An 18,089-nucleotide genomic window follows, 5' to 3' on the forward strand; every position below is an offset into this window, starting at 1 on the left:
AGCAATGTCTCCACGGCTATTTAATTTTAAACTTGAATTAATTAAATTTAAGTAAAATTAAGAATCAGTTCCGTAGTCACACTGGTCACATTTTAAGTGCTCTATAACCACAGGTGCCTGGTGGCTGCCATACAGGACAACACAGAGGACATTTCCATCATTGAAGGAAGTTCTAGTGAATATGGCTGATCTGGACCCTAGAGCCTTGCAGAGTTTCTGTAGGGTAGACTGTGTTCTCAGCCCCTCGGTGGAGAAGACTACAAAAGGGTGTGACATGTCCCCACCCTGGAAGCCTTTTGGCCATTTGGTTTGGGAGGCGAGATGCGTGCCTGTTCAAATCCCACAGCTAAAATAAAGTTATATAAAATACCATGGTAGAAATTTCTTAAAAGACTACCCTGAAGTTCTTACCTTTTTTTTTCTTTTTTTTAATAATTAGAAAGACAATCAGCATGTTTCAAACATCGACTCTGTGTACCTGGAGTCTTTCTATCTATCCTGTCCGAGGGGAATTGTGCCATTTCAGGCGGGGTCACAAAACTACGAGCTGAGTTTCCAAGGTAAGTTTCTGCATTTGGTGCCCGTGTTGGAATCTGGTCTGCGGCGTACATGCAGGAGTGGGGCGGAGCAGGCGAGCATCCTATACTCGGGACTGGGGTTCTTCTTAGCAAGGCAAGTGGTCCAGAGGGTGGGAGCCAGTGGCACTCAGAAGACCTGTGCCCTGGAGCCTTGGATTTGCCACGGGAGCTGTTCAACCCTGGGACCAGCCCCTGGCACCCCGTAAAATGGAGGATTGGATTACATGACCTCTGGGGGTACTTCCAGCACTGCCATTCTAAAGTTCTGATTCTAGGTGGGCTGCTTGCCAGGATGAGGCAGAATTTTCAGGCACTGATGGCTGTGGTAGAGACCTTGGGTCTGTGAGTGCCTTCAAAATTTAGAACCTTGCTTCTCCTTCTAGGCTTTATTGAGGTTAATGGTTTGAGCCATCACTTTTTCTAAAGACTTTGCCTTCTGCCATGTTTATTTGAGCCACTGTAGAAATATCTTCTGATTAGCTTCTACCCACCCATCTGTTGTGTTCAGTAAGAGATCCAGGGAGGAACTGCCCTCCCTCTGAATGCACTGTCCCATCAGCTGCACTCCTGGGATGCTCCCTGCAGTGGTCAGACACTTGTCCTATCAAGACCAGCCCTGTAGGTGCTTTGAAATAGGTAAAGGAGACTTTCTGTGGTCCTTGGCACTCCCAGGTGGTATCTGAGATTTGGGCCCTGTACCAATTACGGGGTGTTAAGTAATGAAACTTTGAAGGACCATTATACCAACTGTTGTGGAAAGCAACCTGGTAATACATACCAAGAGATACTAAAATATGATAGCTTGTTTATTCTCTAAGGAATCTTGCTAAAGAAATAATTCACAACAAGAAAAATTAAGCCACAGGCTTGAAGACCTTTTACTTATAGTAGTAAAATAGAGGAATAATCTGTGTACCAGTAGAGTAGTGACTAAACACATTAAGGTATTGCATTTCAGGGGAGTGTTGGGTAGTTGTTAAACATTATGATTATAAAGCACAAAGGTTTTTTTTATTTTGATTAAGTACAATTTATTTACTTTTTTCTTGCTTGTGCTTTGATGTCACATGTAAGAAGCCTTTACTTAACCCAAGGTCACAAAGATTTACTCTTATGTTTTCTTTTAAGAGTTTTATAGTTTTAACCTTGGCATTTAAATCTTTGATCAATTTTGAGTTAATTTTTGTATGTAGTATAAGGTAGGAGTCCAATTTGTCCTTTTGTTTGTGGATATCAAGTTGTCCCTTATCATTTGTTGGAAAGAATGTTCTTTTCCCATGGATTTTTCTTGGTACTTTTGTGAAAAGTCAGTTGACCATAAATGTAAGAATTCATTTCTGAGCTCAAGTCTATTCCATTGATCTGTATGTCTATTCTTATGCTGGTGCAATGTTGGCTTTTTTTTTCCTGTTCTGCAATAGTGATTTCCACTCATCTGTCTTCTAGCTCACTAATCTGTTCTTCTGCCTCATTTAGCCTATTCTTGGTTCATTCTAATGTGTTATTCATTTCAATAGTTTTATTCTTCAACTCTGTTTGGCTGTTCTTTATATTTTCCAGCTCTTTGCTAAAAACTTCTCTCTGTGCATCTGTACTTCTCTTGAGTTCTCCGAACATCTTCACCGTCATCATTCTAAACTCTTTCTCGGATAAATTGCGTATCTCCTCATCACATATTTCTTCTTCTGTGATTTTATCTTGTGCCTTGTCCTGGAGGACATTCCCCTGCCGCCTCATTTTGCCTGTCTTTCTCTTTGTGCTTTTAGATGGGCTAGTTATGATTCTCGACCTTGGAGAGGTGGCCCTCTGTGGGAGACGTCCTATGCGTCCCCGCAGTGCACTCCTCTCATGTCACCCAAGGGGCCGGGTGGAGCTGGTCCCAGTGCAGAGTCTGGCCTGTGTTTGTGGATTCCTTCCACAGGCTTGGGGCTGTTGTTTTCTTATTTCTGGTGTCTGCCCCCTGGTGCATGAGGCTGGGCTAGAGGCTTATGTGGCTTTCCTGGCAGGAGGGGTCAGTGTCCGCCTACTGCTGGGTGAAGCTTGGCCTGGACCTCTGGTGAGTAGGGCCCTGCCTAGAGGCATTTGTGGCTCAGAAAGTGTGCTGATGGGTGAGGCTGTGTTTCCACTCAGTATGTTGTTTGGCCTGAGGGTTCCCAGCCCTTAAGCCTACAGACTGTTGGGTGGGGCTGGGTCTCGGTGCTGTTGATCTAATCAAGATGTCAGGTTCCAGGGAAGCTCATGTAGATGAACACTCTCTGACTGTGCGACACCAGCTTCTATGTCCCCTGGGTGAGCTGCTGCAGTCCCCTAACTCCCCAGGAGAACTTCCCAAACCAGCAGGCAGGTCTGGCCCAGGTCCCTATGCAATCACTGTCTCTGTCCCTGGACCTGGTGCACACGAGATCCCGTGCACGCCTCCCAAGAGAGTTAAGTCTCTGTTTCCCTGAGTCCTGTGGGGCTCCTGAAGTTAAGCCCCACTGGCCTTCAAAACCAGATGCCCTGTGGTCTCCTCCTCCCACTGCCTGGACCCTGGCTTGGGGAACCTGATGTGGGGCTCAGAACTCTCACTCCTGTGGGAGCGCCTCTATGACCTGTTCTTCAGCTTGTGGGTTGCCCACCTAGAGGGTATGGGGCCCGACTATATCGTGAACACACCCCTCCTACGTTCCTGTTGTGGTTCCGTCTCAATGCTTCCAGTTGAAGCTGGTCTTTTTCACCAGGCTCCAATCTTTTTTCTCAATGACTGTTCAGAAGTTGGTTGTAGTTTTGCTGTAGTTGTGAGGAGAGGTGAGTTCATGGTCCTGTTACTCTGACATCTTTACCGGAACTCAGTATCGTCTTGATTACTGTAGCTTTATAGTCGGTTTTGAAATCAGCTGAATGAATGAATGAATTGTCCGATTTTGTTCTTCTTTTTCCCAGATGATTTTAGTTATCCTTTGTCTCTTGCGTTGCCGTATGCACTTTAGGATAATTTTGTCATATATGAGTGTTAGGATCAATTTCTTCAAAAAAATTTCCATATGACCCAACAAGTCCACTCTCTGGTAGATAGCAAAGAGAAATGAAAACATACATCCAAACAAAAATGTGTACACAAATATTCACAATATAAATATTCACAGTGGCCAAACAAAGGTTGTACGTGGCCCAAGCATTCATCAGTTGATGAACGGATGGATGCAATCTGGCACGTCCATTTGGTGGAGTATTATTCACGTATAAAAAGGAATAAAGCACTAACACATACCATAACACGGATGAATTCCAAAAACATGATGCTGGATGAAAGAAGCCAGTCACAAAAGATTACATATTTTATGATTCTATTTGTATGTAATGTTCAGAATAGGCAAATCTGTAGAGTCATAAATTTGATTTGTGTCTGTCTAGGGGAGGAGTGAATGATGGGAAATGACTGCTAGTGGGTATGAGGGTTTTTTTTTTGAGGGTGATTATAACATCCTAAAATTAGACTGTAGTGATGATTGCACAACTCTGTGAATAACACTAAAAACACTCAAGTGTACACTTTCAGTGGGTCAAGTTTATGGGATGTGGATTATATGTCAATAAAATAGTTTAAGTAAAAAAATTATGATTATGAAAATTATGTGTCAAAAGCAAAATTTGATATTATTAAATGAAGGTCAAACCCCAAGTTTATGTTTCTGTACTTTCCTGTTTTTACGTTATATTTAAAAAATAAATGATTTAGGGGGAAGGCATAGCTCAGTGGTAGAGCACATGCCTAGCATGTGTGAGGTCCTGGGTTCAATTCCCAGTCCCTCCATTAAAAATAAATACATAAGCCTAATTACTTCCCTTCCCCCCAAAGTAAATAATTAAAAAAATTAATGCACATAACAAGGGCAGCTCTATATGCATGTGGACCAAGACTAGAAGGCAATAGAGAAAAATTTAAAATCTCTTCTATTGGATAGTAAGATTAAAAATGGGCTTAAATTAAAAAAACTTTTTGGTGGTATTCTATTGTTTTGACAATTTAAAAGGGTGGTGGAGAGATGAGAACCAAAGTACCTTGTTCCTGAATCTGGAAAATTTTAGCCCAGTAATTTTATTCACTTGGTTCCTAGAAACAGGTTGTGAGAAGTTTGCAGTGTCCGAGACTATTTTTCCCTATGTCTTATATTCTCTCATTCTTAAACTACTGTTGAAGTCTGAGCCATGTGCCAGGCACTGTGCTAGGTGCTGGCAAGCCAGGCAATTTCAGAAAATAACAGCTCTGGGGAAAATGAAGCCATGTGATGAAGCAGCAAGAGAATGGAGGAGCTGTGGGAGGGAGCCTGCTTTTATCTGAGGAGGGAACTTTGGAAGGGAGGGGGCAGCCTGTGCACATGGGAAGGAAGTCTCTTAAAGATGAGAGCAGATGTTGAAACTGAAATATCTTATGAACTGGAAACCACGAAACGTGTTGAGCAGAGTTGCGGCATGATCTGACTTGCTCTTTTTGGATGGATGTTGATGTAAAACTGAATGGAGGCAAGATTGCTGCAGTAAGATGCCTCCATTTCAAGTGTGCAGCTGGATGAGCACTGACCAGTTTGGGCAGCTACTGTCCTAATCAAGAGCTAGAACATTCCCATCAATCAAAAAAGTCTCCTCATGCCCCTTTGTGATTAGTCACCCCCCAACCGATTTGCTTTCTGTTGCTATAGATTAATCCATTCTAGAACTTCATATAGTAGAACTTTGTCATGTGCACTGTACATGTGGTTGACTCCTCTCACTCGGAACACTGTTCACTGATCTATGTTGTTGCATGTGGAGTAGTCCTTCCCTTTTCATTGCTGAGTAATATTTCGTCATAAGGATATACCATAGTTTGTTTAGCCATTCACCTGCTGGTGGGTATTTGGGTTGTTTTCAGTTTTGGGTTATTATGCTAATGCTGTTAGGAACAGTTAAATGGAAACCTTTGTGTGGATATAGTTTTGGGTAAATACTAAGGAGTGAGATTACTGCATTTTACACTTTAACTAGCAATGTACGATGATTTAGTTTTTAAAGAACTCACGCTGGCTGCCGCTTAGACCTAGGTTTACAGCGTGAATTGAAAACGACATTTTGACCCTGAGGTAGGAAAGAACTCTGAAGCTATATCTACCACATTCCAACCCAACATCACTGATTCTCGGTTTAGGGCAGCTTTCATGGGTGGTGTCCTGTTATGTGGCTGCCCTATCTCTCCTCTTTACCATGTGACATTTTTATAGATTTGATTAATTGCAGGATGTTCATTCATCTCTTTGCCATAGTAATATTGCTGGGTCTTATATTAAGGGCAGTAAGAAGGCTCCAAGTTTTTATCACGAGCAGTTTCCATCCTAAAGGATTTTCTGTATTCATACAAGTACAGTTGAGTCATGAGTATTTGCTGTGTTCCTAGCGTCTGAAAAATAACAGTACATCATTTTCTAGGACTGTTTCTTGATCTGTGTTTTCTCTTTTCTGTCTAAAGGGATGATTCAGACAAACGTAGCTTCCAAATCCCAAAAGGATGTAGTCAGAAGGCCGACATTTGTGTCTTACTCGGACGTGGAGCAGATTAAACGTGGACGAGAGTAAGTGTCTGAAGCACAGCTGCCGGGCACGTGTTTGAGAAGTTCGGGCACTGATCTCATCACGTCACTCCATCACGTCACTCATGAATCTGGACCCTGTTTTCTGAAATGTTTTTACTCGGAGAACACTGCAATTTCCTTTTGCTTTAACTATGAGTAAGGTCCTTGTTAAGCAGCGCGGTGTGACTGAAAGAACACTAGAGTAGGGGGAGGGGATAGCTCCGCGGTAGAGCGCATGCCTAGTATGCACACGGTCCGGGGTTCAATCCCCAGGACCCCCATTAACAGCAACAACAAGAATACTAGAGCGGGAAATCTGTCTTTCCCTCAGATTCACAGGGACTTTGGGCAGATCTCCTGCTCTGGGCTCAGCATCTTCAGCTGTAATTGGTTGGATTAACGGGGCGTGCCTCGGAAAGAATCAAATGCAGAGTCGCTGGATTTTTGTTTTGCTGTGGGTGCTTCTGTGTATCTTTAGCTTTGCTGAGTGGATTTACAGGGGGTGGGAGGCTGATGAAGAAATAAGAGAGAAAAAAGGGATGAGGTAGCTGCCCGAGCAAGGGCTCAGGAGAAAGATAATGTTAATGGGGGGGGGGGGGGGTTGTAAAGGAAATTTTGCTGTAGGGGATCTGGTGTAATTCCTCTGTCTGCTGATGAAACTCAGTAAAATCTACGTGGTCCATGAACATTTTTGGAGTTGGATTTTTTTTTCTAGGTGATAAGTGATTATGTAAAACAGACTTTAAGGCAGGTGTAAAGTCAGGGTGTGCTAATTAGGTCCTTTTGGTTGTAAGGAATAAGGTATTTCATGGAAAAGGGAAGTTACTAAAAGGATAAACGTGGTGTGACAGGGAAAACAGTGTCTCACCAGAAGCCAAGGACGGGGACCTGAGCTCTCTGAGGCCGTGGGGAGGGGAGTTGGTTCCAGTTCTGTTTCAGAACCTGAGCCGCCTGGGGTCACAGGTCTCTGCCTGTGATCAGGTTAATGACTGGACTCAACATTTACATGTCTACCCACAGATTCTCCTGCTCCTCATTAGGTATGTGGATTTGGACAAGTCAGTCACTCATTCCCTCATCTGTCACCTGGGCTTGATAGAAGCACATTCGTCAAGTAAATGTTAGCTGCTTTTCTTCTGATTCTTATTCTCCTGCGAAGGGACTCAGCCACCTTAGCTATGTCTATGTGTACCTCTGTCTGTAGATCTAATACTTTTCTCTGGTTTCAACTTCATCATTGCCAGTTTCAACTTCATCATTCCAATCTTCATACCCCTTCATCTTTACCTGCTGCTGCAACTGCCTGATTTTCTCTGAATCTCTTAATTCAGGCTCCCAAGAATTAGAATCGGATCCACCTAACCATCTAAGGTCCCCTCCAATTCTTTTAATATTCAAATGAATAAAGTAAAACTTTCGCAGCGTAGAGAGGAGTAAAGTACATGTCTGTCTCTCCTAGCATAACCCCCTCACCTCTTCCCTCCCCTCCACAATTATCAGCTCCTCAAAGCTCTTCAAATATTCATATGATGAATGGTACACAGTGATGCTGAATAGTCAGCTGAGTGAGTGAGTGAGTAAAATGAATTGAGGAAACCGCCCATGGGAGGTCGTGGAGAGAACCAACTTTAATCCTGCTCTCACTAGACCGGAGGAGACACACTGCCTTAGGATAGAATAAGGACTGTGAATATTATCCTGAACAGTCTGAAGAGAAAGGAGCTCTAGCATATTTCATTGTTGATGAGCACCTTTCAACATATTAATCTAATCTGTTTGGCACTATGCAAATCCAGTATGGAAATCTGAGCTTAAAATATCAATAAATTGGGGCCAACCTCTCTCATTCCAAAAGAATCTTCAATTTACAAAAGGGGGTCTTTAAAGAATTTTCTCCCTTAAAGCAGTTTTGAAAATTTAATTTTCTCATTATGGAAAAATTTCAGACTTAAAGTACAGAAAATTGTACAGTAACCCCCTATGTGCGTGTTAGTGGAGGGGGGCACATAGAGAAGCCCAACATGTATAGTTACCCTGAAATACAATTCATACAGGAGGGGGAGGATTCTCTCCCCGTACCCCTAAAGTATGTAAGTGTTTATCATTTGACAAAGAAGCTGTAAGACAGTTAATGCTAACACGTTAGGACCTTTGGAGGTTAAGCAGAAATGTAAAGAATAATCAAAGCTTTTACATGTTAAATCAATGGGAAAATAGCAATTTACCAAATCACGAATAATCACCACATTTTTAAAAAGCATGATTACTGGTATGTCTGGACCAGGAATATGCAGGGATGTAGTCCAAAGAAAATACATAGAGAAAATTCTCTGGGGAACCTTGGCTTAGTAGAAGTTAGGGACAGAAAGTGACTTGGGCACATGAAACACGGAGCCAAATGAATTTCTTACTCTCTCTTGTTTGTAGCCATCAGCAGATGCAGACCCAGTCAGAGCCTTTAACCTCGACATTTGTTCCTCAGCAGAACAGGAGTTTCTCAAATGACTATAAGGTACTTGTTTTTTACTTTTTAGTGGGTCACATTTCAAGGTGGGACAAAGGACTACTTTGCTACAAATGTGTGTATTTGAATGAATGAATGAATGAATGAATTGCTTCTGCAAAACTCTTGCATTAAGATTCAAAGGCCTTAGTGGGGAGGGTATAGCTCAAGTGGTAGAGCACATGCTTAGCATGCTTTGGGTCCTGAGTTCAAACCCTGGTACCTCCTCTGAACCTAATTACCTCCCCCCACACATAAAAAAAATTATTTTTTAATTAAAAAAAAAAAAGATTCGATGGCTGACATCCAAATGGTGATTGTGCTATGTGTCACTTCCAGAGAAGAGCTCCTCTACAGGGCACCTTGTTTCCAGAGTCCAGCCACACACCATCTCCTTTGGGCAGATCTCCTGGATAACCTCGTGAGATAGAGATCAGATTCTCTAATTTATAGACAATAAAATTGGAACTCGGATAGTAACAGTGACTCGCCCTTTAGGTGGAATTAAAAAGGAGGTTTCTAGGGGGTTAAAGCTCAGCTCATCATCTCGCCTGGTTAAGGCAAGACTCTTCCTGGATCTTTTAGCCTCCACATCACATTGATTTGGGTACCGGCCACTTTGCGTGGGCTCCTTGGGTACCTCCAGTGCCTCTGCCCCTGCACTGGCTTTACACAAGTAACTCTCTAGGTCACTGGACTAAGTCAGACACCTCAGGGGGGGGCCTCCCTTTGCACTTCAGGTGTAATGCTTTGTTAGGCTTAAGTCAGCCTGAGCAGATGGCCCCGTGTCATCTGGTTCATTGCTGGAATAAACTGCCTGATGTGGAAACCCTAAGCCAGCTTATCCCATGTGCTGTCAGAGGCCTGGCGGAGGCGCTCTGTGGCGTAGGCGGCCACGCGTGTGGACAGATCAGGCCTGAAGTGTTTCCTGTCTCACGTCTATATAATTTCCTTTTTTTTTTTCTCTCCAGTTGCTTGAGATCAATAACCACTCTCTGGAATACGACGAAATAAGTGAGCGTTTTAAAGCTTCCATGAAAAACTTCAAGATCAAAAGGATAAGGAAGGTTCAGAACACAAAACTCTTGAATGCTTTTGAAAGGTCAGTGGCCACATTATCAGGCGTCTTGATATAGAGTTTGAGAGGATTAGTTAAGATCTATCTTTTTAAGATTTCTAGTCACTGGTTTATTTTAGTAGTCAACAGTTTTTTCAGTCTCTACTGATTTTTTTCATCCTGTAAACTGAAGCTTCTCTCTTTCAGCTTTGGCCCTACAATTAAATGATTTCCTGTGTCTATCATTTAAAGTTTTTCATAAATTTATTCATTTTGGGGGGGCTGGGGAGGTTTATTTATTTTAACAAAGGTACTGGGGATTGAACCCAGGACCTCGTGCGTGCTAAGCACAAGCTCTACCACTGAGCTATACCCTCCCCTGCCCCCAATAAATTTGTTCTTTAACAGCTATTGCCTTCATGTTAGTAGCTCCATTCTGAAAGCTAGTGGAATAAAAATTTTAAGATGATTCGACTTCAGTTGGGATCAATGTTATTAATTGGAGTGGGTGAGGAATGTTCTTGGGGTTAAGTCTCACATTTCCTATATTAGGAAGAGAAAGGAGATGCAGAGATATGAAAAACTCCTATTTTGTGCAACGGCACACGCCCACGTGGAATCCATCTGTGCGAATAATTTTGACTGGACCGTACATGGAGTTCACGACGCCAAATATGGAAAAGGTTTGTGTGGAATAGAGAAGCCGACTAGAAGAGCCCTAACTCAGGCTCTCCACGTGTTCCTGTTATGAGGTGTCTGTAATTGTTTTGTATTAACCAGCATGTCCAGGCTTTCCCAGTCATGGAGAGAAAATAAACTCACATTAACGTGGAATGCCTAAATTAGAGTGGGAAGTTGACGTGGAGACTTGAATGCAGTGCCTTGGCCCTGCTCCCCTCCTGTCGTCTGTGTTTTGGAGGGAGAAGGACCAAAGCATCTCACACATGCTTGCAAACTCCTCCACCTGTTGGCTCCCACTGCTGCTCAGTTCCGGCCATGGCTCTTCCTGACCTATGGCCATCCCTTCTGTTGCCACTGATGGGTTCAAATCAAAGATGCCTCTTTTCATCTCTGGCCACGCTGGTCAACTGGGGACTGAAGCAGCACAAGTCTGCTCACACAAAAAAATCTCAAAGAGGGAAAACAAAGCCTCCCTGTGGCAAGTGTGAAGCCACTCTGGTTAGGCTGTCACCTGTGTAATTTAGCATGTGACTCTATGTAAGGGGTAGTAAGACATGCCTGGAAGGACAGAAGGGCTCTGGGTTACATCTTGATAAACTGGAGATGGAAACCAGGCATCTAATGGGAGGTGGAGGACAGAGCAGAAGGCAGGTTAGTAAGGGAGTTCAGAAGAGCTGGGACGTGGGGCCAGAGTTGCTGATCAGTCTGGGCTGAGAATAAGAGCTACAGCAGGGAGGTTAAAGCCACCCAGTTGGAAAAAAAAAACAAAAGCCACCCACTTGGACAACAGAGGAGATGACAAAAACTCAGATTTGTATAAAAAGCAGAAGCTAAGTGAAATTAGAAGAGGAAGCACATATTTAGGGGGCAGCTAAGCAAAGAGGGACCTGTCCTGGTACAAACGCGATTCAAGAAGCTGGACGGGACACGCATAAGTTCAGGGAACATGTTTAGTGTCCAGGGTGCTGCAGGCGTCACAAACCTATAAAATCTCTCAAGATTCTGCAACCCAGGTACCTCAAGATGCTAAATGCTTAAGAAGAAAAAAACAAAATGTTATTTGAAGATAATCTGAGGATCTACGTAAAAAACCCAAAAGAATCTGGAGCACTGGAAAGTTGGGGTTCTACCCAGAGAGGGGGCCACATGCTTTCCTCTGCTCCCAGACTCCCCTCTGTTATCTCTGTCTTTTAGTCACTGACCACCCTCTGGGCCCAGACCCAAGGTCCCTGAAAGACTGAGTCAGAGCCCACGTTGTCCCTTTTTGACTCAACCTAGAGAGGGTTCCTGCTCCTGGTCTCATTCTGAGTTCTTTCTAGTTAACAAAGTCTGCCATTTTTTTTTTTTTTTTTTTTGCAATGAATTTCTAGATCCTATTTTGGTAATCAAAAGCTGACCATGATTCTCTCTTTCTCCTTATATATTCCTCCTAAGATTCTAATTCTCTTTGAGGCAAAAAATGTGTCTGGCTAAATGAAGCATGGTTGTGTATAAGGAATTGGAAGAAAAAAAAAAGCATAGTGTTTTTACAGTATTATCCCATTACATCAATTATACTGAATGATGAAAAAATGAATCAAAGTAGACTATGGAAAATCAGCATATTGTGAAGTCTAAGTGTGACCTCTAAGACAAACAAAAGCTTAGTTAGGAAAAAAAAAAATTGGGGAGAAGAGTGTTTATGAAGAGGTGGATAAAGGCCAGGGAGCTATGGATAGCCCCGTGCATTTAAGGTGTGGTTGGAGTGACAGAAGATGAGTCTGGAGCTGTAGGTTGGGGTTGGATCCTGAAAGATCTTGCAAGCAGTCCTAGGGGGCTAGTTTTTATCCTGAGGACAATTGCATACCGCACTGGCTTTAGGAGAGAGGTGACACGATGTCTCTGGCTGCCATGTGAAGAAAGGAGGGATAGGACTGAGACTGCAGGTGGAGAGAACAACTGGGAGGTTGTTTCAGGCGTCCAGGCCAGAAATGAGGGTGGTCTAGATCCACGGAGTGGCAGAAGGGAGGAAGAGGATGTGGGAGTTCGAAGGATCTGCTCCTTGAAAGGGGTATTTGCAATGAGACAGAGTCCAGGTCTTAGCAGAGTGGGCTTATAAGGTTGGATCTTAAGTTTGGATCATTTAACAAAATGTAGATTCCAGATTATAGAAGCATAATTTAAAAACAGCTGATGCTTCATTTTAAAAATCAGGTATTCAGGGCCATGGTTACTCTTTGCACAATGGAGAACGATAAAGAGATTGTTTTAAAGGGCAGAAAAACATTGGGCAACCATAAAAATAAAAACGGGAAATTTTGATTTGTCAAGAAAATGTTGATCTGCTGAGTGTGGAAACATCAGTGATGATCAAGCTTGTTTTAAAATTGAAGACGGTGGATCAGTTGTCTGAAAAGCTCTGCCAGGGTCAATGGCTTGCCCATGCTACATCTCTCCCTTTCACTTTTTCCAGGACCTTCCATCAGTAGTAAATGACCTTTGTTCCTTAAAGTGTACACAATATAAAATGGCCTCTGCTGGAGTATCTTTGATTTATCAGTTACAATTCAACCTGCTTTGCATGAGTTCCATGAATTGGGCCACTGTGTTATTGCCACTTGGTCATTGTATCCAATACCAAGTCATTGGGTATTTATTTAGGGTACTCCATCCAGGTTGACTCCTTCTGGAATGCAATAAAAAGAGCTGCTAAGTGTGGTATCCTCGTGAATCCCACAGTAGCAAATGTTTCTGTTATCTCAGTTGGGTCATATACTGCATTCAGGTTGACTTGAGTAATAAACATTTTTTTAAGTACAAAAGAAAGTTATAAGTATCAGTAAGGAGCTATTGACTTAATATGTAGTCAACGTCCATCATCTGATTCTGTGTAAATAATCTTCTAAACTATATATGTCCTTTTATAATAATTCTTAACCATCTTCTTTTTCTAATTATTTCTAGGAAATTACTTCACAATGGAGGCCATCAATTCCCATAAAAATTGCCCGTATGGTCCCAAGAACATCGTTATGTTTGTAGCCCGAGTCCTGGTTGGAGAATTTATTGAAGGGCGTATGAGTTACACGAGCCCTCCTCCGCACTATGACAGCTGTGTGGACACAAGGTTGAACCCCTCCGTCTTTGTCATCTTTCAGAAAGATCAGATTTACCCAGCATATGTGATTGAATATAGTGAAACCGACAAACCCTGCGTGATTGGTTAGAAATGATGAATACAGCGTCATAAAGATGCCATAACCATTCTGTTCCCTCACAGAACCCATATTGTCCCAGATGATAAACTTTTACATTTCCTCGCCTAAATGCCTTGGATCAGTGATTCCCAAACTTTGCTGCACATTTGAATCATCTGGGAAGCTCTAAAAAATTCCAGTGTCCAAATTACGCCCCAGTCCAACTAAATCACTTTTTCTGGGGATAAGAGCCAGGAAGACTATTGAAATGTGTCATAAAGTCTGGGAATCACTGCCTTAGATGTAACTGGTAAAGACTCATTTCTAAAACTTCTGTAATCGCAGCAACCTTTCTCTCCCAACTCCTCTTTTAGTTTACTGCATGATATGATCTTGTTTTGGTTAAATTCAAAGAAAATGAATTTGGGGAATTTGAGAAAAATCTAAAAATGCCTATTGAAATAAGGACATAAGACAACACAACCTTGGATGGAAGATTGTGAAAAGTTGGGGGAAAATACTTAGGAATATGCTGGAGGGAAGAATGTAAGGATAATTTAAATGCTAGTGCAGACGTCACCACACTACTGTACCTTATCTTTGCGGTGAACTGACTTGGGGCATGCATTTCTTTATCTCTATGTTTATTTAGGACACTCCATCCAGGTTGACTCTTTCTGGAAGCTGCTAAGTGTGGCCCAGAGAGAAGCAACCAACTGGAGTTCATTGCCTACTTGGGCTCTTTACAGAATTATGGCAAAGGAGGCATTTATATCCTAATTAATATGATCACAGAGGTTTTTTCAGGTCAGACTTTCATGAAGTGTCGGTGTCATGGGGGCACCGAGTTTGCAGTAACCAGATTCACACAGCATGAGTGATGGATTCAGTGCCATTGGAATCGTTCGCTGTGGCAGTCGAAGCTCACCAAGAAATTGGGAGCAGGACCATCCTGCTGAAGGATGGCCCCCTAAGGAGGCGAGATTTGTTTCTTGGTGAGCACAGAATCAGAACGAAGAGATCAATGCCCCAAACAAGCCTCGCACCTACCAGGGGCTTCTTTTTCTAAATATAACGGATTGTGTGGAATTGTAGCACAATCAGCTTTTAGAGCAGTTGCGGTGCCTGGACCAAGAGTTCCTCCTTATAAATCAGATTTTCCTTCCAATTTTCTTCTTCAACATTCCATACCAGTCGCCAAAATTTCCTGTTCTAGTTCCTTCCAGCAGACATGTTAAAAAAATCACCATGAGAGCTGATTTTATATTAGATTTTAAATCAGTACAAAGATCTCCATAACTCCTTGGCTTTAAAGGTTTCCACCACTAATAAATGTATACACATTTTTTAGGGTAGGGTTATTTTCTGAGAGACTTGCCACAAATATTCATTTATTCTTTTCATGGTAGCTTCCGTTTTGGAGCTTTCACTTCCTGAACTTGACCCTCACATTGTGGAGATGCAGTTTATCTAACTCTAACCAGCTGCTGATTGGACACCTCTAATTGGCTTTCACAGGCATCTCTAATTCAGTGTGTCCAAAATGGAGCACTCCATTTGCTTCCCTCAAGCAAATCAGTTTTTCTCCCAGGATTCTGTATATAAGTAAGAGGTGTCACTGTTCACCCATCTGCTCAATCAGAAATCCCGGAAGTTATCCATGACTCCTCTATCTCCGTCCCCCTGCGCATCCAAGCAGTTCCCATGTCAAGTTTTCCTTCTTAAATATCTCTGTTCCCTTCTAAGTTGTTCTTCACTTAGCAGCAAGAATTTAAAAAATTTTACTTAATAATAGCCTTCCAAAACAAATCTGATCCTTTAGAATAAGGTTCAAACTCATCATCATGGCCCCACATGCTCTCTCGCTTCCCTACCCTTTCATGTATTTTCTTTCTTTTTTTTTCTCCCCCTCTGATTTATTTTCTTTCACTATAACTCTGGCTTTCTTACAGTTCTTTAGTGCCTTTTTAACCCAGCTTGGCGGTTCTCAACTGGCAGTCCTGCCTTTTTTTTTTTTTTTTGATGACAAATACTTTGTAACATCCTCTAGTTATTCTCAAAATGCAATTCAGTGACAATATGCTTTACCTACACACAATTTTAGAAGTAAATTAAAAATGAATTAAAATTAATGTCATCATAAAAGGGAATGAAAGTTTCATAACTTGGGTGCAACTATACCAGAAGAACTTACTAAGTGGTCAGATGTTTACATCTACTTAAAATGAATAAATCTGAACTTAAAAGAAGGTAGGAGATCAGAAGCTATTTTGTATAAAGAAGTATGGGAAAATGTAAAAGCAAGGATGCGAGTGGACATTAGAATACAAACTAGTGACACAGTAACTTACTTACATAGGATAATACTTATTTCTATAAGAGAGAACGAAACTACCTTAACTTACATAAAGATACTATGCAAGAAAATCTACAGCTTGTCGAACTGGAGAAAATGAGGAAATGTTATATTCTTGCAGACGAACTGTAGGTCATACACGAATGTCTAGTGAGACATTCAAAATTCGTATAGGGTGCAGAATAATTCCTTATTGTGAGGAACTGTCCAATGTATTGCAAGATGTTCTGCATACTTGGCTTCTACATACTAAATGCCAGTAGCGCCCTCCCCTGTCTCCCCCCAGTATGGTAACCACCACCCTGTCAGATCTATTTACCTATTTCAGAGCAGATGTTTTTGTAACATTCCCTTTGCTGTCCTGAGATGATTCATAGACACTACAATCTACATGAATTTCTTCAAAGATTAGTTTAATGCCCTAACCCTAACTAATGGAGAAACAGAAGGAAAGAAATTTGTAATATAGATAAAATAAGTATCAATATGTAAATGCTCAGGCATGACTACGCTATATGACATCATGAAATGGAATGTAAATACACCAACTCATCGTGAATAGGTTTAGATTTAAAGGTCGATCAGAGGCTATTCCTGTAACGAAGTACAGGAAACTGAAAGATTAGAAGTCTAGGTGACACCAGAATGAAAGCTAGTATTAGGGTGAGTCCAATATGTAAGGTAGGACCATATACCTTACCTGTATGTGGTAAGGGAAAGAGCGAAGTTACCTTAATTGAAATAAGAGTAGTAGGACGAGCACATTACAGATTGTCTAAGAGAAAACAATGAATTATAATTCTCCCAGGCAAGCTGTAGGTCCTACATAAATGTCCAGTAGGACATTAGAAAATCGTATAAGGTACAGAATAATTCTTCGTTGTATGGGACTAACCCATACACTGCAGGATGTCTGTTATCCCTGGCTGCATCCACTCATTGTCAGTCAAAGTCCGCAATTACTGTGAAACCAACAACTCATCAACTTTCAAAATACCACAGTGAGAATCACTGACTTGGTTAATATTTAGCATCTTTAGATTAGCTCACTTGCTACCCCCGTAAAGAATCCTTCTATAGATTAGATCCGATGCTTGCCTCCCAAGTCGTCAGTTTTTAAAAGACTTTGCATCTTGCTTTGTTCATTTTTAGCCTCTATCCAACTTGGAGTTGTCCATTTTCTGCATTAGAATGTGAGCTCCGTGAGAGCCTAGTCAACCTAAGTCTTGTTCACTGTGCCACCCCTGATGCCTACTTAGTGCTTGATATGCTGATACATCGGATAGATTTTGTTGGATAAAGTAAGCTCAATGTTTGTAATGCAATAGTTGATTTGTATTTCTTCTTGTTCTTCAAGCTCAATTTGAGATTACCTAATGAAATAAATATTAATTTTGCTCTGCTGCCTTTATTTGCTCTATTTCTATGTATCTCTTAAAAAGATGGTCAACTGCAGACACCAGTTTATTCAGTGAGGGTTGGAGGATGTGTTTTGCCCCTTCCAGCTTCTTCATTCCAGGACTCAGTGACCAAGGGGCTTTTAGCTCAATGCCAGGGAAAGGCTGGGTGGTGGCGAGGGAGAAACCCGCAGTTGGTTGGCACATCTTTTTCCTGGGGCTGAGAGAGGGAGACGCTGGAAGCTGCTAACACACCTTAGGGATGGGAACAGGGCCAGGCTGAGGCACAGAAGTTAAAAATGTAAATGACTATCAGCAGAATGGTCCTATCAGTCACTCCTTCAAAAGCCCTTCCCCACTCGTCCTTTTTTATTCACAAAGCTCTGGATGAAGAGAGAAAATCTCCAAATGGCAGCATAGATGTGTTTAAAGTGAAGGTAAAGTTGCCATTTGATTTGGACCTCAATGTAAATAAAACAAGGTATAGCCAACCTTTTGCTGTCACAGCCTCCACATTCAAATACACAAATAGGCCATCAAACCGAGCAGGAGCAGATGTTTGAGTTTTTCCAGTTAGTTGTTTGTTCTGTGTGTTCATTTGCTTTGTCATAGCAGGCTCTCCGTTTTCCAGAAATGTTTCATGTTGCTACAGGTTCTGTCCTCCCACCTCTGCTTTGCACACTCTTCATTTTTACTGAAGGATCTTATCAACTCTCTCAGGTTAAACAACCTAATACTTTGATGTCACTCAAGTTG

At 41.9% G+C, this 18,089-nt stretch overlaps 1 protein-coding gene across 2 annotated transcripts in view; it reads left to right on the top strand.

Annotated features, from left to right (window-relative positions):
* Positions 1 to 17,339, top strand: part of ZC3HAV1 (zinc finger CCCH-type containing, antiviral 1) — a 52,470-nt gene extending 35,131 nt beyond the window's left edge. The window contains exons 8-13 of one of the 2 annotated variants that reach the window (XM_010983178.3): positions 440 to 560; positions 6,061 to 6,163; positions 8,591 to 8,675; positions 9,638 to 9,768; positions 10,276 to 10,406; positions 13,348 to 17,339. In XM_010983178.3, coding sequence (XP_010981480.2) covers positions 440 to 560; positions 6,061 to 6,163; positions 8,591 to 8,675; positions 9,638 to 9,768; positions 10,276 to 10,406; positions 13,348 to 13,610 — 834 coding nt within the window. In that variant the 3' untranslated portion in view covers positions 13,611 to 17,339. The remainder of the gene's footprint in view (positions 1 to 439; positions 561 to 6,060; positions 6,164 to 8,590; positions 8,676 to 9,637; positions 9,769 to 10,275; positions 10,407 to 13,347) is intronic. The other variant, XM_064487325.1, reaches the window with a different exon arrangement.
* Positions 17,340 to 18,089: the final 750 nt, after the last annotated feature.

Source organism: Camelus dromedarius, chromosome 7 (genome assembly GCF_036321535.1).
Source record: "Camelus dromedarius isolate mCamDro1 chromosome 7, mCamDro1.pat, whole genome shotgun sequence".
In the NCBI taxonomy this organism is placed as follows: domain Eukaryota; kingdom Metazoa; phylum Chordata; class Mammalia; order Artiodactyla; family Camelidae; genus Camelus; species Camelus dromedarius.